Source organism: Platalea leucorodia (genome assembly GCF_965183815.1).
Source record: "Platalea leucorodia genome assembly, chromosome: 3".
Classification (NCBI taxonomy): domain Eukaryota; kingdom Metazoa; phylum Chordata; class Aves; order Pelecaniformes; family Threskiornithidae; genus Platalea; species Platalea leucorodia.
This window is the reverse complement of record NC_138825.1, coordinates 14,791,785-14,818,711: the sequence shown is the minus strand read 5'-3', so window position 1 is coordinate 14,818,711 and position 26,927 is coordinate 14,791,785. Positions and strand designations below refer to the sequence as shown.

General features: G+C 56.7%; 1 protein-coding gene across 7 annotated transcripts; it reads left to right on the top strand.

Moving 5' to 3' along the window:
- Positions 1–7: 7 nt before the first annotated feature.
- Positions 8–26,750, top strand: KLC4 (kinesin light chain 4). 7 transcript variants are annotated; one of them, XM_082307539.1, is made up of 17 exons: positions 8–96; positions 1,650–1,812; positions 11,242–11,508; positions 11,678–11,908; positions 12,279–12,357; positions 12,447–12,672; positions 12,991–13,078; positions 13,466–13,567; positions 13,893–14,066; positions 14,225–14,324; positions 14,885–14,937; positions 17,342–17,409; positions 17,492–17,600; positions 18,391–18,513; positions 25,398–25,522; positions 25,647–25,704; positions 26,196–26,750. In XM_082307539.1, the coding sequence occupies exons 3-17, from the start codon at positions 11,260–11,262 to the stop codon at positions 26,283–26,285; spliced, it is 1,875 nt and encodes a 624-aa protein (XP_082163665.1). In that variant the 5' UTR covers positions 8–96; positions 1,650–1,812; positions 11,242–11,259; the 3' UTR covers positions 26,286–26,750. The 7 variants fall into 7 exon arrangements, with proteins under 7 accessions (XP_082163665.1, XP_082163662.1, XP_082163666.1 ...); XM_082307536.1 differs by having other exon boundaries at positions 18,391–18,540; XM_082307540.1 differs by lacking the exon at positions 25,398–25,522 and having other exon boundaries at positions 18,391–18,540.
- Positions 26,751–26,927: the final 177 nt, after the last annotated feature.

Below are 26,927 nucleotides of genomic sequence, written 5' to 3'. Positions count from 1 at the left end.
GCGGTGCCGGGCTCGGTCCCCGCCCAGCCGGGACTGCGGCCGGGACAGCGACGGCGACAGCGGCCGCGGCGGCCATCGAGACCTCGCACCGAGCAGGTTGGGCGGCCGGGCAGGCGGGGTTGGCGGGTGGGGTTGCGGCGCCCGGGGCTCCGTCGTTCCCCCGGCCGGTCTCCCTGCCCCGGGGGCCTGCCGCCCCACCCGCCCACCCGCCCGCCGACCGGCCTCCGCCGCGGGGAGGGCGGCCGCCCGCCCGGAGCTGCGCGGCCTCCCCGGAGCGGCCGGGGGCGACGCCCCACCGGGAGCCGCGGCGCGGCCTGGCCGCCGGGGGAGCGGGGGCGAGGGGCAGCGCCCGGCCCGGGGCCGTCGCGCCTCCCAGGGCCGCCCGGCGAGGTCGGCGGTGAGGGCGGCTGGTTCCGCGGACTTTAGAGCCGGGGGGGGCCCCCCGCCTCCCGCCCTCCTCAGGCGGCACCGGGCCCCTGGGCTCTCGGCCTGCCTGCAGGCGGGGCCGGCCGCCCCTGCTCTTGGCCCCGGGCAGGGAGGGCCGGCGGGGGCCGGGAGCCCCCGAGGGAGGCAGGCGGGTGGCAGCGACCGGGGGGGGACAGCCTGGAGCCCCGGTCGAGGCTGTTTCCAGGGTGCCGCGGGCACAGCCTGCGGGATTCACGGCTCTATAATTAGGCTGTGTCTTCACTGCCAGGAATGGCTTTCAGTCTAAGATAAATAATACGTGTTTGCGCTCCTGCTACGTAACTTGCTTGAATTTTTTTTTTTAACCGTGCCGTAGCCGCGTGTGCCCCGTAGCCAGCCAGGTTTGCCCTCCAGAACTAGGGAAGGGAGAACAGTCAGGCGCTTCAGTGCAGAAGCGCGTGTTGTGAGATGAGGCAAGAGAGAGCCTGCGTGTCGACACGGCTGGGCTCCCTCCTGGGACACCCCGAGCCCTTCTCCCTCTGGGGGAACCTGTGGGGAGGGACAGGAACCCCGGGTGAAGCACTGGCTCGGGCAGGTGTAGGGAATTGGGGACAGCACGCCTCCAGAGGCTCACGAAACGTCGTAGAGAGCGCTGCGAAGGTTACGTGCTGCCGTGGTTGTAGCAACAGTCCACTGGCTACGTGGGATGCAGTGATGCTGTGGCGTTTGTCCTCTCTCTGCATAAAGCATTTAGAGAGCGAACGAATGCTTCCAGGCGGTGCCGGGCCCGGCTCCGCACTGCGCAGTGCTGACACAGTAGGACTCCCGGCCATCTCCTCCTGTATCTGGCCGTTTCTGTGGGCACAGCAATAGCAATCGCACAGCTGGAGGGCTCTCTGCAGCTCCACCTGCTTGGCTTTAGAGGTCAGCAGTGGGGGCACGGGTGAGGGTGATACCAAACAGGGCATAAAACCTTTCGCCATAAGATCGAGTGTAGGATGGAGCAGATCTAGCTGGGTGTAGGGCAGGGGTGACTTCGGCCGTCTGAGCAGGAGCCTGATGGTGGGGTAGAGCCCCTTGGGCAGCGTGCGGCGGCAGCCTGGGGGCTCAGCTCTGCTCCATGGTGCTCCCCTCGGTCCCCGAGGAGGGAGCCCTGGGCTTGGCGTGCGCAGCTCTCCCAGGAGAGCGTCCGACCGTCCTGTTTCTGGAGCCTGGCTGCATCTCCTCCCCTCCCCCTGCTGCAGTGTGGTTGGCTGCTGAGCGCCTGGTGCCTGCGCTTCTGCTAGAACCGGAGGGCAGCGCGGCAGACGCCGTGGGAGCCGTGCATCGCCGCCGCGGCCTGCGCTTCTCCGCGGTGCTGGGGCCTCCAGGAGTGCCAACGCTGGACAGGCCACTGCAGGCAGCCAGGTACCACTCCTCTGCGGTGCGGGGTGGGGGAGGATTCCCATCCGGTGACTGGGACGGGCAGGGTGCCCAGCCTCTCGGTAACAAAGGACCGCTTTGAAGTGCAATTTTGGGCAGAGCTGATGAAAACTTTTCTCCTTGGGGAGCTTACAGTTAGCCAGGTGGGCAGAGAATTTCTCTGGCATGATACTGAGGAGCGATGAAGGGGTTTCTCTGGCTTGCTTGTCCCAAGGATACGCAGCGGGCGTGCCTCCTGCTGCCAGACAAAGCCGGAGGAACGATGACGGAGGCAGCTCCCAGCATACAGCAATGGCTCTCAAACTTTCAGAGCCTTGTTTCCCCTAAAACCTTCCTCCCATTAGTAAACTGCTTACTAAGCTGTTCCGAAGCAGAGGTGCACCCTACCGAAGGTGGGGGGGCAGGGGGGGCAATTGCTGGTAAGCTTCTGGGAGGGAGAGGATGCGGCTGGGAGGAGGTGTCTGAAGAAGGGCTGGGGGATGGCGTTGCAGCAGAATGCTCTGGCCAGGCAGCCGGGAGACATTTGCACAATGGTGGGAGGCAGCAGCGCATTACCAGCAGCCGCAGGCTTCCCTGTGCCTCGCATAGCTGGCATCTGGCACTCTCTTGCGGCTCCATGGGAGGGTCTCCTCTAGTGCCCTTGGTCTCCCGTCTCCCATGCCACCTTGGAGACATGGAAGGCACCCGCCTCTGCGTGAGAGGAAGGAGGGTGGTGTTCAGCACACATCGGGTCAAAGATCTGGCCAGCTCAGACACAGGGTAAATAAACATGGCTGAGCTTTGCTGTAATTGGCAGAAGGAGCAGGAAGCGCGTGTTCTCTCATCTGCTGTTTTGGAGGAATGTCCAGGTAGGAACAACAGCATTAACCCCAAATACCAAAATGGCTCTCAGGGCACAAAGGACACGTGGCAGGATTTTGACCTTGGCAGAGTTGCTGGATAAAGGCTTGATTCTCTAGGAAAGAGCGATGTAGCTCCTCAAAGAACTCCAGCTGGCGGGCAGAGCCAGAGGTAAAACAGATCCTTTGCTTATTATGCAGGTAGAGCTTTGTCTCTGTGAATTTGGCTGCCTTGTTACGGTTTACGAGACCCGTTTGCTTCTGGAAATAAAACCCCAGTCTTGCTGCCTGCAGTCAGCTGGTCTTTGCAGCTGCCCCAGGTACGCCGTGGAGGGAGTGGGGGCACTCCTGAGCCCTTCAGGCTACACAGAGTGGCTCCGGGGCACTTGCTGGTCCCAGCTGCGCCCTGGCCATCTCCCGAACTCCTGAGGCACATCCAGTGCATAGCCCTCACATTAGACAGATGCCTCCAGAGGCACTGGCTCCTGGGAATTATTCTGCCTGCTTTAATACTACTTCATGCTGTCAGGGCAAGGTAATGGCTCTCACTCTGTCTTTTATAGAGCAGAGACTCCCAATCAGATTCTGAAGCTAGGAAGAGATGCTTGTCCTGGCTTTGTTCCAGCTGCTTAGCTCTTTTCTCCACTAGCCTGGAAACAGGTTTTAATGGTGTTCCACTGTAGTCCCAGGCACGGCAGATGCAGAATGGATTTGGTGAGCCACTGCAGACATGAGCAAGAGTTTAAAAACAAGGTCTTATCAGCTGATCTGGAGGTGCTAGCACAAGCTTGCTGGTGGGGGTAGTGAAGACTGCTGTTCTGGTTCCAACGGCCTGCTGAAAGGTGCGTGTTTCCCTGGCCAGCTGGGGTTGTAAACAGCATGAACTGCAATAAGGAGCAAAATGGTTTTCTACTAATGGCACATGTCGGTGCTGTTTTTTGGGGTTGGGGGCTTTTTTGGGTTGGTTGGTTGTTTTGTTGGTTTTTTAACCCTTGTTGCCTCCAATGTCTGTATTCTTTGATCTCTAATGAATCGGTCTTGAAAGGAATAAGTGATCTGATACAAAGACAACCAGACGATCTCCTCTGTCTTCCTCAGGGCACATATGCTTATTGGAATTGGATTGTGCTTTGGTAACACAGGAATTGCTTGCTCTGGTCAACCAGAACAAACCCTGGTAGCTTTTGACTTGCCATTTCCAGCTGTGGGCTGGAAAGCGGGAGGGGAATGGGAAGCTCCCAGGTCCTTCCTGTCATGATGTGAACCTGAGTCACTGTGGCCAAGTCCCTGTAAAGCCAGCTCACCGCCTTGCCCTAGGTTTCAGGAAGGTTACCCTACGGTGCGTTTTCTGTTAGAGATTGTAGGTGGTGGAAAGCTGAAGCTTCTGGGACAGAGAGGAATGTTTAGTGCTGAAGTGAAAGAGCATGAAGGGAGCCTCCCATCTCCCTGCCAGAGAGCCCTTCCACTTGAGCTGCAGATCTAGCTCCTTAGTCCTAGTTAAAAGCCTCTGGGGCTCTTGCAGCCTGCTGGTTAGCACAGACTTTCCCGACACAGGATTTCTGGTATCTAGAAAAACCCCTGGAGCTTCACACTCAGCTAGAGCTGGCATGTGTCAGCTGCTGCTGAAAGAAGCAATCCTGGCCTGGATCCGTGTCCAGGGGATAGGGAGGGCTGGGCTGTTTCCAACAGCACAGTCAACTTGTGCTGAGTTACACATGACTCTCAAGCTTGGGGAAGGTGGTTGGGTGAAACCTTTCCGGGCTTGGAGGTTGGCTTTAAAGCCATCCGAGGGGGTGCCTGGATAGTAAGGAGAGTCCTGGTTTTTGGGCATGGGAGAATGTGGATGAGACAGCTCCTTGCCTCCACTCCCTCCTCTGCTGCTGGAGGTGGATTGCATTGCCTCTCTTGCTCTGGGACAGACAGACCCTGTCCCCATGGAGCCCTGCTGAAAGGAGGCTTGTGCTACATTCCCTTCCTCTGGGCCTAGGGTGAGTTTCTAGTGCTGTGGTGCCTGGCCCATTTGTCCTGAAGTGGTGTTCAGCAAAGGCAAATGTAATAAGGAGTTTATCTAAGGAATTCAGATGAGAATTTTGTTTTCTTTTCTTTTTTTTTTTTTTTTTTTTTTCTCTTCCACATGAGGATGGTTAAGCCATGGGACGGGGGTCTGAAGAGCTTGTGGGATCTCCATTTTGGGAGATACTCAACCCTTGACTAGATGCAGATACCCAATCAGATACCTGCTTTGAGTGAGGGGATGGACCAGAGACCTCTAAGAGACCTCTAGGCATCCTTTCCAAGTAATACAACAGCCAGACTCTTTTATTAGGGAGGAAGTTGCAAGGCAACAGTCTCTCTATGGTACTTGAAGCCATCTGTGTGTTGGTTTGACTCTCTAGACAGTCTGCAGTGCAAGAAAGGTCCAGGCTGGAGGCTGGGGTTGGGAAAGAACTTTGGGCAGAAGATGGGGCTCTAGGTGCCCCCTTTTTTGGCAGTAGGGTGGAGAAACTCATGAGCCAGAGACAAATGGTGGCAGAGGACCTCATGCACGTCAGAGTTTGAGTGACATCTTTTGGCTTTGGGATTGCAGCTCGGAGATATGCTGGGTATGAACTCCCAGGGTGCTGACCCCTCACTGATATCTCTGTGCGTTCTTAGTGGCTCTAGGGAGCATGAGATGTACCAGGCATTTCTGGCAATGGTAACAAGCATCACAGAGACCATTCCTGCTCTGTGCCTCACGTGAACCTCAGCAGGAACGTGTCCCAGGATGGAGCTGTATACTGCAATTATTCCAACAGTTCTTACTTTTGGGAGTCCAGCACTTGCCCTCTAATTTCTGGCTCTTACTCATGTTGCAGTTCTTAACGTGAAGCTGACTGCACACCCATCTGTCCCTTCATTTGCAAAACATCCTTCTCTTGCCTTTGTTTCCAAAGCCTTAACATGTGTGTGTGCAGCTGCTCTTAGCTGTGAAGTTCTTGGGCACCATACAGAGCTGATTATGTTTCTTGTTTTACCCATACTGAAGTGGCTCTGGAAATGCTGACTGTCGGGTGTGCAGCTCAGCAGCACCAGTTTGTCCCTTTTCCGTGGCCCTTTTACTGGTGATCCTGAGCACAGTGGCTCTTCTGGCAGTGATGTGGCAGTGTGCAAGTTTCCTGGCAGTGTCAATATGTCCTGGCTGTGCAGGGGAAGCCTCGGAGCCTCTGTGCAGCTGACTGTAGTCTCCTACAGTCTCTGCTTGCTTTCTGACACTATGGTATCAAAATAAGGAGAAAACTTGTGTTCATGACATAGCCTCTGCGATGGTTGCAACCTTGGCACTCTGTTTGATTTTTACTGCTTTTATTTTATTTTTCAGCATCCAAGGTATTAGGTCTAGGTTTTGTTGCAGTATCCCTTAGGAGCGGAGACTCAGCTGTATATTGGTGATCTTGCTTCTGGCTTCGTTGGAGGTCAAACAGTCTTTCCAGAGACCCTTTATTCTGTTGTTTAACAGTAATGAGCTGGCAGAGGTCCAAAGAAAAAAAACAAACAAACCCTCCTTGCTTTTATCAAGTTGTTTTGCTTCCCAAATACATAACCTTACTGTTTCTCCAGGTAGCAAAAGCATGTCTCACAGTATGAGACTGGGATAATTATTGTGAAAATAAGACTTTAAGCCCTGTGTTTCCATTTCTAAATGCTACCATTGCTATCTATCTCCCAAACACTCATTCTTGCTGTGGGTCAGACTTACTCTTTTCCACAGGAAGATCTTTTTCTGGAACCCAGCTCTTTTTCTGCAAATACCATATCATTAGATCACCTTCTCCTACAGAAGAGTTTGCTGCTAAAAATCTGTGCCCACTTCTATATAGAAAATGCTGGCAGGCTACCTGCGGTTTGAAGGAAGCTGCAATTATTGTCTTGACAGTATCACTTGTGCAAGTTGTGACGGTACCCTGTTTCTCACATATACTTGGTCCAGGAACATGCAGAGAGACAGTGAAGTGAACTGAATTTGTTGAGGCATGTGTAGACCTGAAGTCTCTGTCCTGTTGTAGTTGACTCCTGATTTCCCTGGTGCTTATTTATTTTTTGCTCTCTGTAGTCTTCTAGCGTTAGGCATCATAATCTAAGCTTTAAGATTCACTTGGACCCATTTAGTCTGTCATCCTTGTTTCTGTCGTGGCAGCTGTTGTGGGTTTAAGATAGAAGCAGTGAAGCTTCCAGCTCTTTCCTCCTAAAGCTCTTGCATGTGGGAGCATTTTTTAGAGGCAGAAAAGTGGGCTGCTGAAATTGCTGATGCTCAGTGATTTCCCGGTTATGCACTTGAATACGGGAGGAAGGTTTCTGCCTGCCAGGATGTGCTAGCTGATGGATTCCCAGCTGACTGCTGCAAATGCCACAAAGCTCAGTGCATGCATGTTCCTCGCCTGTCTTCCCGCAGCACTCCTCCAAATGGGAGCAGGGGAGGGGAGATGAGATGGGTGTTGCCGGAAAGCCAGGTTATTCTAGGAGCTCGCTGTGAATAGGGAAGACATGCCAACTAGAGCAGAAACATGCTGGTGGAGACCTGGGCTGTGACACCTGCAGAGCTGTGAGGAATGCAGCAGGATAAACTAGGAGCTGGGCACTCCAGCTCCTGAGGAACTCGTTGGAAAAGCATTCTGCCTTCCTATTCCAGTCTGAGCCTCCCCCTGCCAAAGGCAAATGATGATGTCTCCCCTCCTCTCCGCAGGAACCTCCGAGTGTGTTTTCTGCCTGAATAAGGGACACTCAGTGCCCTTTACTGAATGTGTGGGAGTAGGAAGAGTGCTTATACAGCAGCCTCAGCCTGCCTGACCTTGGCGTCGGTTGCCGTAGAGCGTGCTTCCTCTCTAGAGGGCTGGGCACTGAGCGTGGACCTGCCAGCGCTGGGGAGAGCTAGAAATAAGGCTCTGTAGGGAAGAACTGTCGCTTTGGAGGGATAATAAGTCAGCTCCTACCAGTATTTGTTGGTTTTCTTTGCTGTGCAAGAGCTGTGCAGCATTTAAGCGGCTGCTGTGCAGCATTTAAGCGGCTTCTCTGCAGTCTTCTCTTTGTTTTCTTGTTGGTACTCGAAAGTGAACAGCCTGTGTGCTGTTCTCAGGATTTGCACCCTGTGTCCAGCCTGGACAATCCCCTGTCCACCCTTGAACACTGGAAGCATGTTGGTACCTAGCAGAGCTGTGCTTCTAGGATGCCATCTGAGGGGAGAAGGACTAGGGTTGTGCAGAGGCGTTTGCACAGCCAGTGAGAGAAGAGGAGCCTGTATTGGTATGCCTTGAGGATCTGAGGATGTAGATGCAGGGTAGGATGAGTCTGATGTGCGATGGGTCAGGATGTTTTGATTATTTTTTATTATTTTCAGTCTGAAATCTTTCCAGTTCTGAAAAACAAGTTGATCGTGGGGACTGTGAAATGCTCAAAGCTTTTTCTGCTGGAAGGGCTGAAGAAAGACAGGATGTTGCTGTAGTAGAGGCACTGGTGGTTTAACACACAGCTCAGCGATTTCTCAGTTGAGGAGTAGTTCTGTGAACAGTGGAATTAATGAGGCTTATTTCCTATGGATCTGGGTCTTGTCTGACTCTGTTATCGAGCAAGGTGCAAGCTCTGGTGGCTTTTAATCAAGATGTGTAACGTGTTCTTCTTCCCAATGTGTTTGTATTGTACTTTTTAAAGATGGCAGCAAGATCTCTGTATGGACATAAGTAATGCTTCCATGAAAACTGTTGGCATTTCACAGCTGACCCGGTACAGAGAGGGACAGATGAAGAGGCACTTGTGCTGCACAGCTGTGTGAGCCTTAGGGCAGAGCTCTAGTTTTGTTGAATGCTGGGTGTGAGGCTGCTCCTGTGGATCTCCTTGTGTCCCAAGCATTGCCTATGCTCCAGAGGACTCCCATCTCCTGATTTCCCTGTTTCTGAGTCTGGGGCTGTGTTTCCTTACGAGCTGAAACCAGTGACAGGGCCATTTCACCCTTTAGCCGTTGTTACCTCAGCTTCTGTGGAAGCAGGTAAGTGCCTGTTGAGCCTTCCTGGGAGGCTGTCTGGACCCATTTCGGAGCAGGACAACAGTGCTTTGCCAGACGTGGCAGCGCTAGCGGCCTTTGGGCTGCCAGCCTCTTCCTCTGGAGCTGGGAATTGTTGCACATCTCTTCCTGAATTGTGCTCCCCCACAGAAGTCTGCCTTGGGCAGGGCTTCTCTTGTTGCTTTAGCACTCAGTCACTCCCCCAGGTGTGTTATAAAGGTGGGAAAAAGAATAACCAGGGGAACTGTGGACCAGAACGCTTAGCTGCCAGTTCCTGGAGAATCAGTTTGGAAGACGGGATGCGAGTGGCAGCCAGCTCTCAACAGACCTATTATTTTCTTCGAAACAGTAGTCTATGCCCTCTCTCTTGATCTTAGCAAGGTTTTCCATGCCATTCTTATCATATGGTCTTCTCTAAAGCAAACTGGGAAATGTCACGGTCCAGATGACTTTGCGGTGTAAAATGCACAAGGCACAGGGTAACTGCATATGGAGCATGGCAGATACCCAAAAGTGAAGGATAGAGTGAAGTGTGGCTCAGGGTTGGTGCTGATGCTGAATCACGAAGTGAATGTGAAGTCAGCATCGTGACTCTGGGGTGGGTGGGGGAGGACTCAGCTCAAAGGTATGAACAGGAACCCAGTCTTCAAGAGACATGAAGTGTTTCTGCCCTGCTGAGGTTCAGTAAGGTCTCCGCTGCGTGTCGAGAGCTTGCTGCCCTTCCTGAGGGATGGATGTGTATCACTGGAACAGAAACCAAAGAGGACCTGAGAGGAGAGCTCAGGCCTATAAAAGAACTCAAGGAACTTCTGGAAGAGTGAGGCTAAGGAGGAGGAAATGGGTGGGTATAATGAGATGTGTGTACTTACAGCAACTGCCCCAGCACTGTTCGCCATCTTCACTTTCAGTGCTGCAGCGAGGAAGAAAATGGACCCTTCTATTGCTCAGGGCCCACTCCCAGGCAGGGATAGTGGTAGCTGAGCTGGGGGATCGCCCTGAGCCCCACTGGGCAGAGCACACAGCTGGGGAAGAGAAGAGCCCCACCAAGAAGAGGAGCTCTGTTCTCCCCGTTCCTGTACCTGGGGCAGCATTTCTGCTTGCTCAGTAAACCAGGCACAAGGCTGCTGCTGAACAAAGAGCTCAAACCACGCAGAGGTGGGTCCTGCAGGAGGACAAAGACAAATCTGTTGGCAGCTTTTCCCCTACCTCCTCCTGCCTGGTGCCTGGGCAGTTTGCCAGCTCCCTGATGGCAAGGCCCTGGGTGCTCCGGTCGCAGTGCCTCCTTGCCGCCTCCTGCCAGCTCTGGGTGGGCGGCAAGGAGGTGCTGCTGGGAAGGTGCTGCCTGCGCAGGGCATGGCAGCTGCCTGCCTTCGGCCCCGAAGGAGACTGGCCCTGGAGTGACCGATAGCGAGGTGGGTGGTGGCTTTCCTGCCCTCCATGAGTAATGTGAAGAGGCTGCTGGGGTGGCCCAGCTCGGGGGAGGCTGAGAGAGGGTTAGGTGAGTGAGTCGTGGAGCAGCCAGGGTACTGTCAACCTGCTGTAAGAGGTCTTGCCTGCTTCTTATGTCTCTCGCCCTCTTGCCTGCTGTGTTTCCCTAGCTCCTGGATTTTCTATGCAGGGATCTTGCAGCCACGCTGGCACTGTGGGTTGTAGCACTCGGTGTCCCTGTGCAAAGGCAGTAGCTTGGTACTCTCCTGTTGTATATCTGGGGGGAACGGGACAGGGAAGGAGTACAGAGTCCTTACACCATCCTGAGCAGTCCTTGGGCTGGCAGCAGGGTGAATGGAGCTGGAAAAGCTGTTAGTGTTTCAAGCTGACACCCGCGCAAGGGTGTAGCTGTAGTGTAACTGTAGCAGTTGGTGTACCTAAGCTTTCCCACACAGGCTGATTCAGTTCACGTGGGCGGTGCTATGTCCCTTATCGCAGCAATGGCCGCTCTGCGCCGGGGCCGGGCTTGTCAGGGCGTACTCTTCTGGTCAGGGAATTTTTTGTTTGGCCCAGTAAGGCCACTGATGCCTCCCTGTCCGAGGGATGCTCTTCCAGGAGATTTTCCATTTAGGAAGCAGAAAGCTTTGAGCTGGCATCCCTCCACTTTCTATTCCCTTTCTTCTGCAGTCAGAAGAGGTGTTGAGCTCTGACAGCCTCCTTGCAGCAGTGGCCTGTGGGCAGGAGGTGTATGCATTGCAACCCCAGCTGCCAACTACAAATCTCTGCTCTTAAATGGAAGCTAAATCAGCTTTCCCTGCTGCTGGGAGCGTGGGAGTGTTGGAGGTCAGCACTGATTCTAGCCTTTTTGTCTCCTGTCCACGTGTGCCACCTGCACTGGTTGCCAGCGCTCTGTGCCACAAAAGCGGAGACACGTGCCCTGACAGCTGCCTGCTGCCAAAGAGAGAGGGGAAGACGAAGGGGAAGGACTTAGAGTGGGCAACCAGTTGAACGCTGTCTCCGGCTGTTTGAAGGAGGCCGTGACACTTGTGTCTGGTTGTGGCTCTCTGAAACAGCACCGAGGCGCTCAGGTTTTCTCTCTCTCTCTCTGTGTAGGGCTGCAGGAGCAGGACTATGTCCACCATGGTGTACCCAAGGGAGGAGAAACTGGACAAGCTGAGCCAAGAGGAGATCATTTCCAACACCAAGCTGGTGATGCAAGGGCTGGAGGCACTCAAGAATGAACACAACTCCATCCTGCACAGCTTGCTGGAGACCATCAAGTGCCTGAAGAAAGATGAAGAAGCCAATCTCGTGCACGAGAAATCCAACCTGCTCCGCAAGTCAGTGGAGATGATTGAACTGGGGCTCGGAGAAGCTCAGGTGAGAGTGGTGGGTGACCCCCTAGGTGTTACCCAGGATGGACGGGAAGGTGGGCATGTGGCCATTCCCCATAAGCTGCAGGGGCAGCAAGGGGCTGAGGGTGGGCCCTAAGCGTGCGTGTGAGGGAGATACAAGATTGTGGTAGTTACTGACTGGGACTCTTGACAAGGTGATGATGGCACTGTCCAACCACCTGAATGCTGTGGAGTCAGAGAAGCAGAAGCTGCGCGCTCAGGTGCGGAGACTGTGCCAGGAGAACCAGTGGCTGCGTGACGAGCTTGCCAACACCCAGCAGAAGCTGCAGCGCAGTGAACAAACTGTGGCTCAGCTGGAGGAGGAGAAGAAACACCTTGAGTTCATGAACCAGCTGAAGAAGTATGATGAGGATGTCTCACCTTCGGTATGCCCTAATCCTGTCAAGCAGCCACCTTTGAGGGTGGGGGAGGTTGGACCAGCAGGATTGCCTAGGTGTGATAGTATTGCCCTGGATTTTGCCCCTTCCCAGCTACAGTGCACAGCAATGCCTGTAACTAAAGGGAGCCTGCATGGGGCTGAGTCTCTGCAAGAACATGGAGCAGCATGCCAGGATGTGCTGGGGAAATTTGGCTTTATTAGTTTTGGTGTGTGTGGGGAAGATGCTGGCAGAGACAAAAGGGGAAGTTGGGGGTGTTGGTGGGCTGCAGCAGGGAGGAGAGTTTGGCATCTGACTCAGCCCAGGCTGCTGCTGTCTCCTCTGAGAACCAACAGTATTGTGATTCCCATCCTCTCAGGAGGAGAAGGAGGGCGACTCCACCAAGGACTCTCTGGATGATCTGTTCCCGAATGAGGAGGAGGAGCATGGTCCTGGATGTAAGTGTTTGCTCATGCATGGTTGCTCGCTGTCTCTGTTCAAGCCTGCTGTGCCAACTGTGCCCCTGTTTATTCCTCTGTGCCTGCAGTGCCCCACCAGCACAGCAGTGCAGTGGCAGCTGCCCAGCAGGGAGGCTATGAGATTCCCGCACGTTTGCGCACCCTCCACAACCTTGTCATCCAGTACGCCTCACAGGGACGCTATGAGGTGGCTGTGCCGCTCTGCAAGCAGGCGCTGGAGGACCTGGAGAAGACATCAGGCCACGATCACCCTGATGTGGCCACCATGCTCAACATCCTGGCACTAGTGTACAGGTGAGCATGGTGAGGAGGGCAGGACTGGGTCAGGACAACTTTCTGCCTCTCCTGTTTACCAGGACAGCACATTCTGGTGACAGGGAGCTCCCCAGCTTCCAGTGGTTTGCATTTCAAGAAGGTTTTGGCACAGAGAAGGTATTTGGACTGCCAAACTCCCTGATATAACTAGGGAGACTGGCTAAGGTAGGGAGGAATGGAGAAATGAAAGGGCTGTGGGGACTGGATCTGCATGGAAGGATGACCGTTGTTCACAGTTCTGCTTGCTATGGGCTGTGGTGTCCAAATCCTGAATAACTGGTTGGCTTTGCACTGCAGGGATCAGAATAAATACAAAGAGGCAGCACACCTCTTGAATGATGCTCTCTCCATCCGTGAGAAGACTCTGGGCAAAGACCACCCAGCGGTGAGTGTCTTCCTCTTTCAGTCACTCCCCTTGACCTGTGGGCGGCACTGGGGATAGAACGGTGCCCTTATGGTGTGTCCGCAGCCGGACTACCAAGGACAGCAGTGTGCTCTGTGATGTGAGGGGTGCTGTTCACATGGTGTGGGGCTCTGTTTTACTGCTTCGATATTTCCTGCTGTCTTGTTCAGTATGGCCTGCCAGGAGCTGGCTTCTCCTGGATCCTGCGATGTAGGCAGGGTAGCCTTCTGCCTCTGGACCTCCTTCTCTTCAGAAGCAGCTGTACTGCAGGCATGAAGGAAATGAGACAGTCACTTACTGCTGCTTGCACCCCTTGTTTGGTCCCACTGGATTCTGCTTCGTTTCATGGAGAAGCTTATGTCTCTGCAGGTGGCAGCAACTTTGAACAATCTGGCTGTTCTCTACGGCAAGAGAGGGAAGTACAAAGAAGCAGAGCCACTGTGTAAGCGAGCCCTGGAGATCCGTGAGAAGGTACTGGTATCCCACGCTCTCCTTCCTTCCAGCTCTCCCTGAGGGTTTTCCCCCGTTACCTCACTGCACCTGGGAGATCCAGGACCTACCTAGTCTCTTCAGCTGCTGATTCTGCCACCACCTTTCCTGTCTCTCCAGTGTTTGCACCCTTAGAGAGGCCTGCCAGGAGGTGGAAGCTGGAATTTCTCCTCTCCACCTCCCTAGTCCTTGGCTCCTGTCTGACATAGGCATGTCCTGGAGGGACTACAGTGTCTACTAACTCCAGGAGTCCACTGCAGTCTTTAAGTGTTGACTTTTTGTGGCTTCTCTTCTTTTGTTTACCCAGGTCCTAGGCAAAGACCATCCTGATGTGGCCAAGCAGCTGAACAATCTAGCCCTGCTGTGCCAGAACCAGGGCAAATATGACGAGGTGGAGTACTATTACTGCCGGGCCCTGGAGATCTATGAGAGCTGCCTGGGTCCTGATGACCCCAACGTGGCCAAGACCAAGAACAACCTGGTAAGACCCTGGGGAGAGGCCATGTGGGGATGGGGAGTGGTGCCATGGGAAAGGTGATCGTTGCCTGGTGCTTGGAAGATGCAGAGAGATAGCTGCAAGAGGGGGGCAGAGTTAATCTGTGTTGCCCAGTGGGGCTGGAGCTGTTTTCTTGGTTGCAGGCCTCCTGTTACCTGAAGCAAGGCAAATACAAAGATGCAGAGGTGCTGTATAAGGAGATCCTGACCCGTGCTCACGTGAAGGAGTTTGGCTCTGTGGATGGTTTGTACAGCAGAAGCTATTGGGGCTGGGGAAGGGTGAGCAGTTTGGTCTCCTGGCTCCCAGCCCAGGCTTGGCTGGTTCTGGTATCCCCCTGGCAGACGGATGGGATGCCTTGCGGGGCCCCTGCTTTGGGCAGCCCTTGAGACACTGCCATTCTAGTGTGTTATACTGCTCCACCTCTTCTCTCAGAAGGGGTCTTGGAGAGCTCTGGCTGTCAGTCTTTACCAGGTTGGGAATAGTTGTGGCTAAAAGGGGGAATAGCAAGTGGTACAATCATTCCCAGGCATAGGCTGAAGTCTCTCCTGTGCACCTGGCAGAGGTATTCCCCCATGGGAGGACTTGTTCCTTCCTTCCCCTGTCCTGCCCTTGCAATGGCGGTTGCCATTCTTTGGGCTCTGGCCTAGGGAGCAGGGGGGATCTTGAAGCCTTGTCATTTACATCTGGTGAGCTGCTGGCTCTGGGGGCAGAGTGCTGGGCTGTGCAGGAGGCAGAGCTCCTGTGGAAGTGGCAGAGCAACAGGGTGAGGTGAGCGGAGCTGTCTTGCATTCTTCCCCACACAGATGAACACAAGCCAATCTGGATGCACGCGGAGGAGAGAGAGGAGATGAGCAAGGTGAGTCTGAGCTGGTGGTGCTGCCTGTTGATAGCAGCAAGAGCCCTGGGAGGGGAAGGAGATCCAGGGGTTTTGATCCTCTCTTATCACAGCCAGACCTTCCTTCCTGCAGTCTGAAGAGCTGCCATGGCCACGGATGAAGGCCAGAAGCGGTCTGGAGACTGGGGAGAGAGCATGGCTGCTCCTTGGGGCAGCAGGGAGGGAAGGCCCATCAGAGAGCTTGATGCTTTTCCTGGGGCAGGGGGTTGTTCAGCCTCTCAGCTATGGCTGCATGCTCCCTCTTTTTGCTTTAGTGATCCCTCTAGGGCACGCAGATGATGGAAGATGGCAGATGGCAGAGGGTTGTGCTGCACGGCCTTGGCACTCTGTTCCAAAGAGCTGCTAGTACCCAAAGCACAACCCACTTCTGAAGCAGCCCTAAGGCTGCCTGGGGAAAAATGGAGGTCAAGAAGAAACTGCTGCTGTCACCTTGCTTAGGAAACAGAGCCAAACCTCCTGAAAAAGATCTCTGCACAGGGCAGGCCCTAGCTGTTCTGTGTCCTAGCTGGCCTCTGAAAGAGGATAGACATGATTGTGTTTGCCTTGGACTAGGCTGAGAGGCAAAGAAGCTGTTGCTCCTGTTGCCCAGGCCCTGCTCTGTGCTCAGCTGATAAATGCAGCAGAGTCCTGTCTCTGCTTTTCCCAAGCCGAAGACCTCACCTGCTTTTTGGCAGGTGGGCGAAGCAGTTGAATCAGGCTCTGGTCTAGTCCTCTAGCTGCAGTGGGAGCAGACACTGGCTCTCTCCTTTTCCTTTGCCCTCAGAGCCAGCCCCATCCCTACATGGGCACAGACAGCAGGCTGGCAGGCTTGGCTTAGTGACTTATCCGTCTTGCACTGCTCCGGCTCTGCTGCAAAGAAATTACACTTGCTGCGGCACTGTCCTATGCAGGACAAATCAAAGTTGGAGACCAGGCTCCCCTTGCCCCCTCTGGGATTGAGACACTTCTGATGGTATCTTTGGAGAATTAAGAGGTCAAAAGTAGATAGTTGTAGTGTGGAGCTATGCTCCAGATAACGCAAGCTTTGCTACTAGGCAAAAGAACAGGCTCAGGGACCTACAGTTGGAGTGAGATTCGTTTTACAGCCTGGGGCGAGGGCTGAGCCTCTTTCCCTGCCCCTGGGGCTCCTGTCCCCCGGGCGGCTGTGCATGGCCCCCGTGGCATGGTTGGCATGGCCTTCCTGGGCAGGCGGCGGTAACCACACACCTGCTTGTACTGCTGGCCCAGGGGCTGGGGCTGCTGCACTCTGTGCTGTGTTTCCACATCTCCTATTATAAAGCATCAACCCCCTCTTGCAGAGCTTCACTTCTTTTTTCCCTCACCCCTCTTTCCCTCTGCTCTCAGTGGCAGCAGGGGGAGGCCAGCTCGTGCCAGCAGCAGGGCCTTGGGCACAGCTGGCAGCCCTGGCCTGCAAGGCTCTTTCTGCCCCAGGGGATTTGACACCTTTTCCTTCAGGTTCAGCCACCTTCTTAGGGCTGCCTCTACGCAAACTTCAGAGGTGTTTTGAGTCCTGAGCTCTCCTGTCCCTGGGGCCTGCCCAGGCTGTGTAGGCTTTGGCACAAGGAAACCCACGTGTGTCTATGGCTCAGGGAGACTCCAGCATGTGGGGTAAAGATCTGAGAAGTGCTGTGGGACTGAGCTGGGTGCTCCCTGCCCCTGTGGGTGCAGAGCCAGTGGCATGGCACACCCCCAAGTGCTCGCCATGCACCAGGGTGCACGGCGTGTGGACAGGCAGCCCTGCTCCTGCAGCAGTGGCCATTCCTGCCTGCAGGCGCCATGGTCCCTACTGACCCAGGGCAATGCTGGCTAGCAGCTAGTGCCCTGCAGGGTGCGTTGTCCTGGCCCTAGATCTTTCTCCTTGGGCATCAAGCTCTGCCTCCTCTCTTGTTGCTCTGGCCAGCAGCTTCTTTGCCCCTGTCTGATTCCTTTGCTAGCCATGGCTGAGGGGTTTAGTGCCCATGCTGCCTGGCATGCCTGTGGGGTTTTTGTCGGTTGGGGTTTTTTTGTCTCCCTTTTGCATGCTGGGGAGGGTGGGATGTTGTGTCCTCCAGAGTGCCCTGAGGATGGGCTGTGTTGTCCCTGCTGCCTTTGGTACCATGGAAGGGGCAAGGAGATGGGATTATGCCCCTTGCTGGGGTGAGGACATCACTTCTACCTGTAGACCAAATCTGTTGCAGCAAATGGGCTTTCAGCTTTCCCTCCAGGAACCTGCTGGGCTTCTTCACCACATTTGCACTTTGTGTTTCCAAAAGCTGGGCTGGTGTGGGAGTGCAGCCTGGAGCCTGACCCTGGCGCCAGTGGCGCACAGGCCAGAGAACGGCAGTAGGCATGGGGCTAACAGCTCTCATCTCTCCTTACCCTGTAGAGCAAGCACAGAGACAGTGCTCCCTACGCTGAGTATGGCGGCTGGTACAAGGCCTGTAAGGTTAGCAGGTAAGAAATGGTTTGTGGGCAGCTGTGGGCTCTGGAGGGGGTGGCCCCAGGGCTCCTGCTCACCTTCCATCTATTGCTACAGCCCGACTGTGAACACCACTCTGAGGAACCTGGGTGCGCTGTACCGACGCCAGGGCAAGCTAGAGGCAGCTGAGACCTTGGAGGAGTGTGCAGTTCGCTCTCGGCGGCAGGTAACCCCAGAGGGACCTTCCCTGGTGGAGGGGGCATTGTGGGGCTTGGGGTGGCAGGTCGTGGCACGGCATTTGGCTTGGGGTGTGGTGAGGGACTCTGCTGGGCCTTGCAGCCTCTGACATCTTTGGTTTACATTCCCACGACACCAGAGCACCTTGGTGGTTGGGGTTGCATTTGTGCAGGGGTATATACGTGTGAGGTTGTGCACGTGTGCACGGATGGAGCAGATGTCAGTGTGTGTACATGTGAGGAAGAAGGCATGGCTCTTTGAGTGCAGAAATACTGCAGCTGGGTTAGGGCAGGTTACCGGGCTTTGTCAGCTACTGAGGACCTCTGCACTCACTGGGATGTTTTCTTCCCACTAATTTTTTTGTCTAGGGAACACACTAGGGATTTCTTAAGAGTGCCTCTCACCCTAAACTCCTCTCAATCCTCAAACAGTAAAGCAGGAGCTGTAAGCACCTAGCACAAAGACTGAAGGCAGCAGAAACCTTCACACACCAAAATGTGAAGGAAAAAAAGCTGTCAGCTTTGGAGCAGCAAGCCCTTGTCTCCCAGGGTGGTTTATGGCTTGGTGGGGAGCTCACTGAGCTGGGAAGCCAAACAGGGACTGCTAAGTGCAGGATGGCATTTGGCTCCATCCTTCTTGGGCTGGAGAGTTTTGGCTGTGATGGGGCAATGGCCAAGAGAGGGGACGGGACCAAGCACAGTGATGGCACAGCAGATTGGTAGAGGGAAAGAACACAGAAGGGCAAAAGATGGTGCTTCCTTATCCCTTTCTGCTTGCAGGGCATTGACCCGATCAACCAGACGAAGGTGGTGGAGATCCTGAAGGAGAGTGATGGCACAGAGAGACGTCGGAGCCTGGGGGGCAGCGTCAAGTACGAGAATGCCACAGACGGTAGCGAGGAAGTGAGTATGGGCGTGGAATGGAGCGGGGTAAGTACAAGACACCATCAAGAATGGCCTCAGCCGGCTGCCAGAGGGAAGGGACAGCCTGGCTCAGGGCTGTCCCCGCGTGGCCTGTCGTGGCATCCTTGTCTGCCTCCATTCGTTCCCTGCACACTTCCTTCCCTTCTTTCTTGGCATGAGCCAGCCAGCCCACAAAGGTGCGTGTCTGGGCCTGGCTTCTGGTATACAGGCCAGATATTCCCCACTGAGGAGTCCTGCTTCCAGGGGGCTGCCAGGCCCCGGCAGTGCACAGCATGAGCTGGTCCTGGTCTGCCCTTAATCTTGGCCTTGCAACCTTATTAACATCTCTCCCTGCTGCTCCCCTCTTGAGGCCCTGGCTGAGAGCATCGGCCCCATCTCAGGCCCACGCAGCCTCTGTGAGCAACTTGGCTGCCTGTCCCGCACTGCGCCACAGGTTGATGCTGAGCCTGGGGAAGGTTGTGTGTGTGTATGAGCCTGGTGTGTCTGTGACTGAGTGACTGCAGGGCATGGGAATAGTCCGCAGCCAGCGTCTTTGCTGTCTCCCTCTCCTGGTCTCATGCCCTCTGTGGGCTCTGGCCAAGCAGAGGTGGTAAAAGGCAGGTCTTTGCGGGATGCCAGGCTGGGCTGACCAGTGGTGGTGAAAGAGGCTGGTGTTAGCTGAGGCACAGACAGGGCGACCTGAGCCTGTCTAGGCTGGCTCTGAGACTGAGGGGCACTTTGGTCACTAGCGCTGAGTGTGGAGGAAGGTAGTGGTCCAGGTCTGGGACAGGTGCCTTTTGTCTCCTGCAAGGAGGAGAATGGAGAAGAGGCATCAAGTGAGCATGGTGCTGGTGGGTGCTTGGCTCGAGGGCTGCTAGAGCTGTTAATGCTTACTGTTCCTACTGCGAACTCTAGTTGAGAGCGTAGTATAGCTGGGTACCCAGGGGTTGTTGGGCACAGGCGACACACTGAGCACGTGGAGTCCTTCGCTCCCCCCTCATGTCTGCTGTCACTAACCCTTCCCCACCTGGCTCTGCTCCATCCCCACCCGCATGAGCTCCCTCCCTTCCTCCTTCCTCTTCCCTGTTGCCATGACAGCCCCTCAACACCCAAGCCTGAAGCCTGCTGGCTCTCTTGATTGTGGATTGTACCCAGGAGGTGGCTGGAGGGGACCTGGGGAGCAGACCTTTGAGGGGACCCGGCAGCTCTGCCAGATGCAGGGCTGTCCTTTGTCCCAGCTCTTGGCATCAGGAATGAAGGGGGTCCTAGCCCTGGCAAGGCACCAACCCTGGGCCCTTGCAATCCCTCTTAGTAGAGGGGCTAGACAAGCACAGAGGGAGGGCTGCAGGTTTGGATTAGCATCACCTGGTCCCTGTCCTGGCTGGTGTCTCTCTGCGGTTCCTCCTGGCTGTGGTTGCTGTTGGTGATCGCTTTGCACTGGTGATGGTCTGGGAGACCTTCCTTGACAGTCTCTGAGCTGATCATCCCAAGGCAAGCAGGCAATGCCGCCCTTTCCCCCAGCCTGACCCAGCCAAGGGGGATATGGTCCCTGCTCATATGACCAAACCCAAGGGGCTTGGCAGGGCTTCCCTGGCCCAGCCAGCTGTAGAGAGAGGGTTTGAGGGCTAACCCAGCACCCTGGGGGACACGGGGGCTGCCACGTGATGCTCGGTGCCTTTTCCACCCTGCTGCATGCATAGCCAGCCTCCTCTCCCCAGCCAGCAGCCCTGCACTGGGCTGCAGCTCCCCCAGGAAGAAGGCTGAGGCAGCTCCCGCTGCTCCTGTCTCTCACCGCCAGTTGTTCCCTGTGCTGGTCTAGAGACCTCGGACGTGCTGCCTCAGGGCAGTCTCTGCCGCCATCCCTTAGCTGTCAGCTGCTGCAGGCAGGGCCACGGGAGCCCCCAGGGTGCCAGCAGCCTCTGTGCCCAGCTGCCAAGGGCAGCTCTTGGAAGCACCCCAGGGCCTGGACCAGCTGCTTGCTGCCCAGGTAACTGGGCTGGGAGAGCCAGGGTCTGGTCCGTGAGAGCAGGGACGTCACCAGCTCATTGGTACTGATGCCTTGGCAGGCACCCCATGCCCAAGGCCCAGGAGCAGGGATCACTCAGAGCAGGAGGCCCAGGCTGTTCCTCCCAGCCTGCTAGAGCGCGCTGGCAAAGACGTGAGCCCGCTGTTTCAGCCTCACAAGACTCCCCCCCTGCCCAGATGTGGCCCGTTGTCTCTGCATGCAGCCTGGGCCCTGCCCCACCTGCTCCCTGGGTGACCTACAACCTCACGGCCTTGTAAATTGTGTCTTTCTCCTCTCTGTGCACTAGGCTTAAATGCCTCCCGAGACTCCCTCTTTCCCCTCCACCGCAATCACCTGGATGTTTGTGTTGTATCTTCCGACTTTTCCTCCACACCATCCCTCCTTCCTCGGCAAGAACTCCACGCCAGTCCCCCAACCCTCCCGGCGCGCGAGGGCACCGCGACGCCTGCAGAGGAGTCCCTGGCCACGTGGCCCAAGCTCCAGTCCCGTGGCCCGCAAGAGCAGGAAGAATCTGCGAGGAGCTGCCCGCTCCCCCAGGCCAGGGCGACGGACCACCGTCCCCTTGCGTGCCCCCACCCCCAGCCTGCCCTTGCACATCCCTGGGGACCAGGCCTGCGGGGGATTGTCTTCACTCCAGGCGTGCCGACTCCACCATCATTAGACATCCTCAACCCTCCTAGCTTGTTCCCTCCATCTCTGCAGAGGCCAGGACGGAGGCACGAAGATGGGGGGGCTGTTTTGGGACAGAGAGGCCTGGCCTTGGCAGGGCTGTCGTGTGCCCAGTTGCTTTTCTTCCCTGTAGGCTTAGCTGTTGTTAGTGCCCCGTAGCAAACCTGCGCTGGCCACCGGTGAGCTGGGCTCTCCCTGCAGCACAGGGCAGTCCCTGTCTTGCTAATCCTCCTCCCTGCTGAGCTCTGCAACCCAGGGGCAGCATGTGGGTCTCTCTGCAGGGGCACAGGACTGTAGGGTGGCCCATAGCTACTGTACATCCGAGACAAGGAGAGGGCTTGACAACCAAGGACCATGCATGGAACAGGGAACTGCCAGGACAGATGTGTTTGGTTGAAACCTCCTGACCTGATGCTGTAGCCAAGTTCCTTAAGGGGTGAATTGGCTCCCCAGTGCTGCAGGGTCCCCACGTGTGGCTGCTGGGAGTGGGAGAGGTGGGGGCGAAGCTGTTCACTGTTCCTTGAAGGTGGAGGAAGGGTAGGAGGAAAGCAGAACTTTTCTGCAAGGGGCCAGGCCCCAGGCCATTAGAAGTGGCTGAGATGGGGAATGAGCTGTTTTGGAGCAGAGTGGTTGGGAGAAAAAGGAGGTGCAAAGAAGGATGCGAGGAAAGGAAGAGCTGGGGCTTGGGGTGCTCTGAGCACGTGGGGGCAGATGGGATGGCTGGAGGGAGGTTTCCACAGGAGGAGAAGGGGCCAGGTTGCTCATGGAGGAGGGCAATTCTTGAACACAGGACCTGGCTTGCCAAGTGTGGTCCCTGGGGCTGTGACTCACCGTCTGGCTGTCCCTAGCCAAGCGGGTGAGAAATCTGTGACCCTGTTACTGCTAGGAAGACAGCGCTGACGCTGGGCGCGTGTGGGGGTGGCTCCGTGCCTCTGATGGGACTCCAAGCCTGCACGGGGTCTGGCGCTGTCGGTCACTACTGGGAAAGGGGATGTTTCCCAGGGCCAGACCACCACTGCCTTGAGCCTCACACCCTTGAGTGCACACCCTCATCCCGCCTCCCATAGGCAATGAACCTCCCTGGCCCTCCTATCTGGGAGGAAAGCTGGGGAGGCTGCAGCCAGCAGGACAGAGCCCAGAGGCCAGCGCAGGACACGCTCCCCCCCCCCCCCCCCTTATTTATTTAGCTAGATAGTTTCTCTCATGCTAGTCATCTGGCAGGTTGTGATACTAAATGTGCTTGTGTCTGTCTGGGCCTGGCTTTCCCGTGGTGGTGCAGAGGCCTTGGGGCACGTGCATGCTGCTCCCCTGGGAGCTTGTGCTTGCTGAAAGGAGGTTTGTCCTCAGGACCATGGGGTGTGGAGCCCAGGGCTGAATGCTCTAGGGCTGCGCTTTCGCTGTCTCTCTCTCCCAGCGCTGCTCCATGTTCCTGGAGAGTGGCAAGTCCCCAGTGCAGGGTGCATTCAGGCCTCAGTGCCACCTGCCCCTGTGCTTTGCCATGTCCTGGTGCTGTAACAACCGTACCTCTGATTAAAGGTAGACAGACCCGAACTGCTGCCCTGTGCTTCTTTCCACGCTGTGTAGGCCAGCCGTCGGTCAGCCCTGGGGTGGCGGGTGCAAACGCTGCTGGAGCTGGTGTGGGGGTGCTTGGTGTCTGTGTGCGTGCAGGGGGGGCGTGCTGCCCCCAGGGCACCTCTCCTAGGCTGAGCGTTGGAGATGAGGGACCCAACTCCACCGTGCCTCTCCCTAACCTCCAAACTGGGGTTGCTACTAACCTCAGTTCTGTAGCCATGTGTGGCAGGGCTGCCCTGGGGCATCTGAGCTTGGGCTTTCCCCAACAGGTGTTTCCATTAGCCAGAGAAATACCCCATTGCGTCCCCCAGTGCTGAGCTCCACGTGCTGCCGAATCCTGCCCGAGTCCTCTGCCTCCACGCAGCAGGCAGGGTGGGAGTATGCAGCAGAGAGCAGCTCAGTGGCAGAGCTGCTTCTTTTTCTTTGAGTGCTCTCATCCTGGTGGGTGCAATGGGGTGGGGGCTCTGCGGTAAACCAAGCCCCATAAATGTTCCGAGTTAAAAATAACCCTGCAGAAAAGGGAGTGGGGAGAGAAGGGAGGCTATTTTTAACGCAGCATGCAGCAGCATTTGGTTCTGGTGTTGGTCTGCAGTCAGCCTGTATCACTGCAGCTGGGGAAATGTGGCTCCATCCTCCAGCTCTGTCCCCAGAGCATACTTACTGGCCGGATCCTGCTGCCCTTGTACCATGGTCCTGCTCCCCTGCCCCAGCTGTGTTCCCTTCTCCACCCCTGGCTTGTGTGCCCTGGCAAAAGGAACAGTGCGTGGCACAGCAGTACCCTGCAGGGAGGGTGGTGACCCAGTGCAAGTCTGGTGGGGAGGCAAAAGACACCCCAACCCTGTCTTTGCTAGTGCCACGTACTGATGGCCAGCTCCTCTAAAACCTGCCCAGGATGCCTGGCTCAGGAGCTGAATCATTTACCTTGCTAATACTTGTGGTGCTCTCTGCATTCCTGGTGAGTGGGTCCCTTGCAGCAACAGCACATGGCTCCCATCATCTCCTGATGAGAAAGTGAAGAGGTTCAATGCGCTTGGCTTATCCAAGAAGGGATGAGATGAATACCAGGAGAAAGGTTTGCTGGTTGGAAAAGTCCTGTTCAGCTGTTGGAGAGGGGTATAGGGCTGGATCAGCTTTGGGTAATCGGAGCAGGGAAGTGTTGGAAAAGCCTTCCCCAGGGCCACAACCCATAGGGGTCAGCACAAGGGGGTGACTGGCCTAAGGCAGAGGCCCTGCTTACCTGCAGAGCTGCATGGACAGCCCTGGGGAAATCGCTGCTGCCAGCCTGGGCCGCAGGGCATTTTGATCATTTGGAGTGGTACAAAGGGGCTCCCACGCATGCTCGTAAGGAGCAAAGGGCTTTTGCCGTTGCCTTACCTCCATTTCTTCCACCCTGATGTGCCAGGGGCCATTGGGATCAGGACCAGGGAGGAGTGCTGTTATCAGGCAATCAGAACAAAAGTAGCTCCACATCAGCAGTGGTGCCACAGCCTTGTGTAATGAGCATGCCTGGCCACAGGGGAAGAGCTTGGTGCCATGATAGCACAGTGGCATGAGATGGTGTCATGCTGGCAGCCTGTGCCTTGCATGCATGTGGAGCTAAAAGCAGGAGATGGGCTAGAGCCTGTCGAGGGCTGAGAGTGCCTTTTCGAGTACTGGGGACTTTTGGGGGCATGTGGGAAGCAACAGGCTGGAGAACAAGATTTAGGACTGGTTTTGGTCTTTGGAAAAAGCAGGTAGCCGTAAAGAAACCCCTGCAAAGTGCCACCCCGGGGCAGCTAGTGGGGCTGGGTGCAGCTAAAGTTGGGGGGCTGAGGAGAGTGGTGGCTGCTTGGCAGCACAGTGTTGGTGCAGCCAAATGAATGAATCCCAGATGGAGCTGCTTGAATTGCTCAGCAGGCTCAAAGCTAATCGTCTTCGGGGTGTTAGAGGTGGGACAAGGCTGTGTGTGCGTGTGAACTGGTCTTGTCTGACATGAGTGAGCCTGCAGGCCCAGCATGCAGGACCAGGATGTGCATCAGGACGAGTGCTGGATGGAGAGGAGGAATAGCAATGGCATGGTGAGGAAGGGCAAGGGGAGGGGGATGATATTCTCCAGCCAGCAGCAAATGAGGAGGGAGTCCTTGAAATGAATGTCCCAGCAGCATGTCCTGGCCTGACAAAGGTACCCCCAAGCTTGGGGCTCCCATCAGGGCTTGGTGCTTCCCTGGCCACTGGGACCTGCTTGGTAGCTGCTGCCTGAGGTGTCGCAGGTGATGGAGCTATGCCATGTTCGAGCAGGGCTGTGGGGATGCCAGTGCCATATGTGCTGGTGGCCTGGTGCAGGTCAGCAGCCTGGCTGGGTGTTGGGCTTGCACCGGGCAGGAGAGAGGATCAGTCTGGATGAGCCAGGCCGTGGTGGTGGGGGTCCCTGACTCCGTGGTCATCATGTCCTGTGGAGAACCAGGGTGAGGGGGAGCCATGTAGTGAGCAGTAAGCCTGCTCTGGGCCAGGGCTAAATCCTCAGCGTGAGCAAGAGGGTGTTTGGAGCCAAGCCGAGTTCCTGGCCACTCGTCTGCAGCATGCCAGAGCCCGATCGGTGCCACTCAGCCGCCACCCCGGCTTGTGTCTCTGTGTCCAGGATGGCAGTGGCACCCTCCAGCGCAGCAGCTCCCTGGGGAAAATCCGGGAGGTGATACGGAGGAGCAGTGAGATGTTGGTCAAAAAACTGCAGGGCAATGGTCCCCTGGAGCCCAGGAACACCAGGTAGGGAAGGGACCAGGGCTGCGAGGGCCAGGCGGGGTGCAGGGCGGGTGAGGGCCCTGCCACCTTGGGGGTTGGGGTCTGGCCAGGCTCAAGATCACACCTGCTCTCCTCTGCTTTCTTGTAGCATGAAACGAGCTGCGTCATTAAATTACCTGCACAAGTCTAGTGATGCTTCGTTTGAGGTAAGCACCGGGTGGGTGGCAGGGCTAGTGCAGGCATGGGTGCTGGGGTGGGGGCTGAGTGGCCACAGCTGGCTACGGGGGCTGTGGCCAGTGACACAGGGGCACAGCAGGCCACACATGCAGTGCCCGAGACCCTACCGGAGGCGTTCATCCATGCAGACGTACTCTGCTGCTGTGCGGGGCTGCAGCTACTCTGCCCTCCCGAGGCGGGTGGCCTGGGCCAGTGCCCCCACTGCAGCCCCTCTTCTGAGATCATAGCTCCAAAACTGAAGGTGTTGCCTCCCAGTAACCACCTCCCCACCTGCTGAGCTCAGCAAGCCCTCCAGCCGCAGAATGGGAGCAGGGAGGGCAGAGGTGGCACCTAGTGTGGCTGGTAACAGCGACGGGGGGGTCCCGGCTTGCAAGGCGAGGGGTGCAGGAGGCGGGTTGGCAGCTTCGGGGCGTGGCTGTGGACTGCAGGTACCGGTCCTCACGGGCCGTGTATTTTCCAGGGCACCCAAGGCCTCCGCGCAGAGAGCAGAGGCCTCAGCGCCAGCAGCATGGACCTGTCCTCCCACAGCACCCTGCTCTCCTCCAACTGACCGGCCTGCAGGTGCCCCCCAGCATCTGCCCGCTCCGCTGCCGGCGCACCACCGCTTTGCGCTGCACCGGGCAGCGCCCGCCGCCCTCCCCACCTCCACCGCTCCCTTTTCCCTGTCACCGGCTCTTATGCCACCGTCTGCCCGTCCAGCCTGGGGTCCCGGGGAGGGGAGGGGGGGGGGGGGTCCCACGGGCACCGGGAAGGCCCCTAGCTAGTTTGGGAATCCGCAGCCCGCACGCATGCTCCTCGGCCGCCCGCCCAGGGCCGGCAGCTTGGGCGGCAGCACGCTGGGCAGCAGCCGCACACGCTAGGCAGGTAGGAACGCCCGGCCGGCGGGAGCGAGGCGGCCTCGCACGCCGGGGGGCGGCACCCCCGGGCCGGGGCAGCGGCGGGAGGGCCCCGGGCCGGCGGGGAGCGCGGGCGGGCGGCGGCCGTGCGTGGGTTCACCCCCGGTTGGTTGATGGCTGTACTTTATTTTATTAAATAAAACCGACCCTAGAAGCGACCGCGCCTCGGACCGTGGGGGGGGGGCGGGGGGGACGGGGCGGGGGAGCCGACGGCGACACGCAAGCGGGCAGCCGGGCGCGCGCTGGGGGCGGCCTCGTGACGCCATCGTGACGCCACGCCGGGGCGGGGCGCCGCG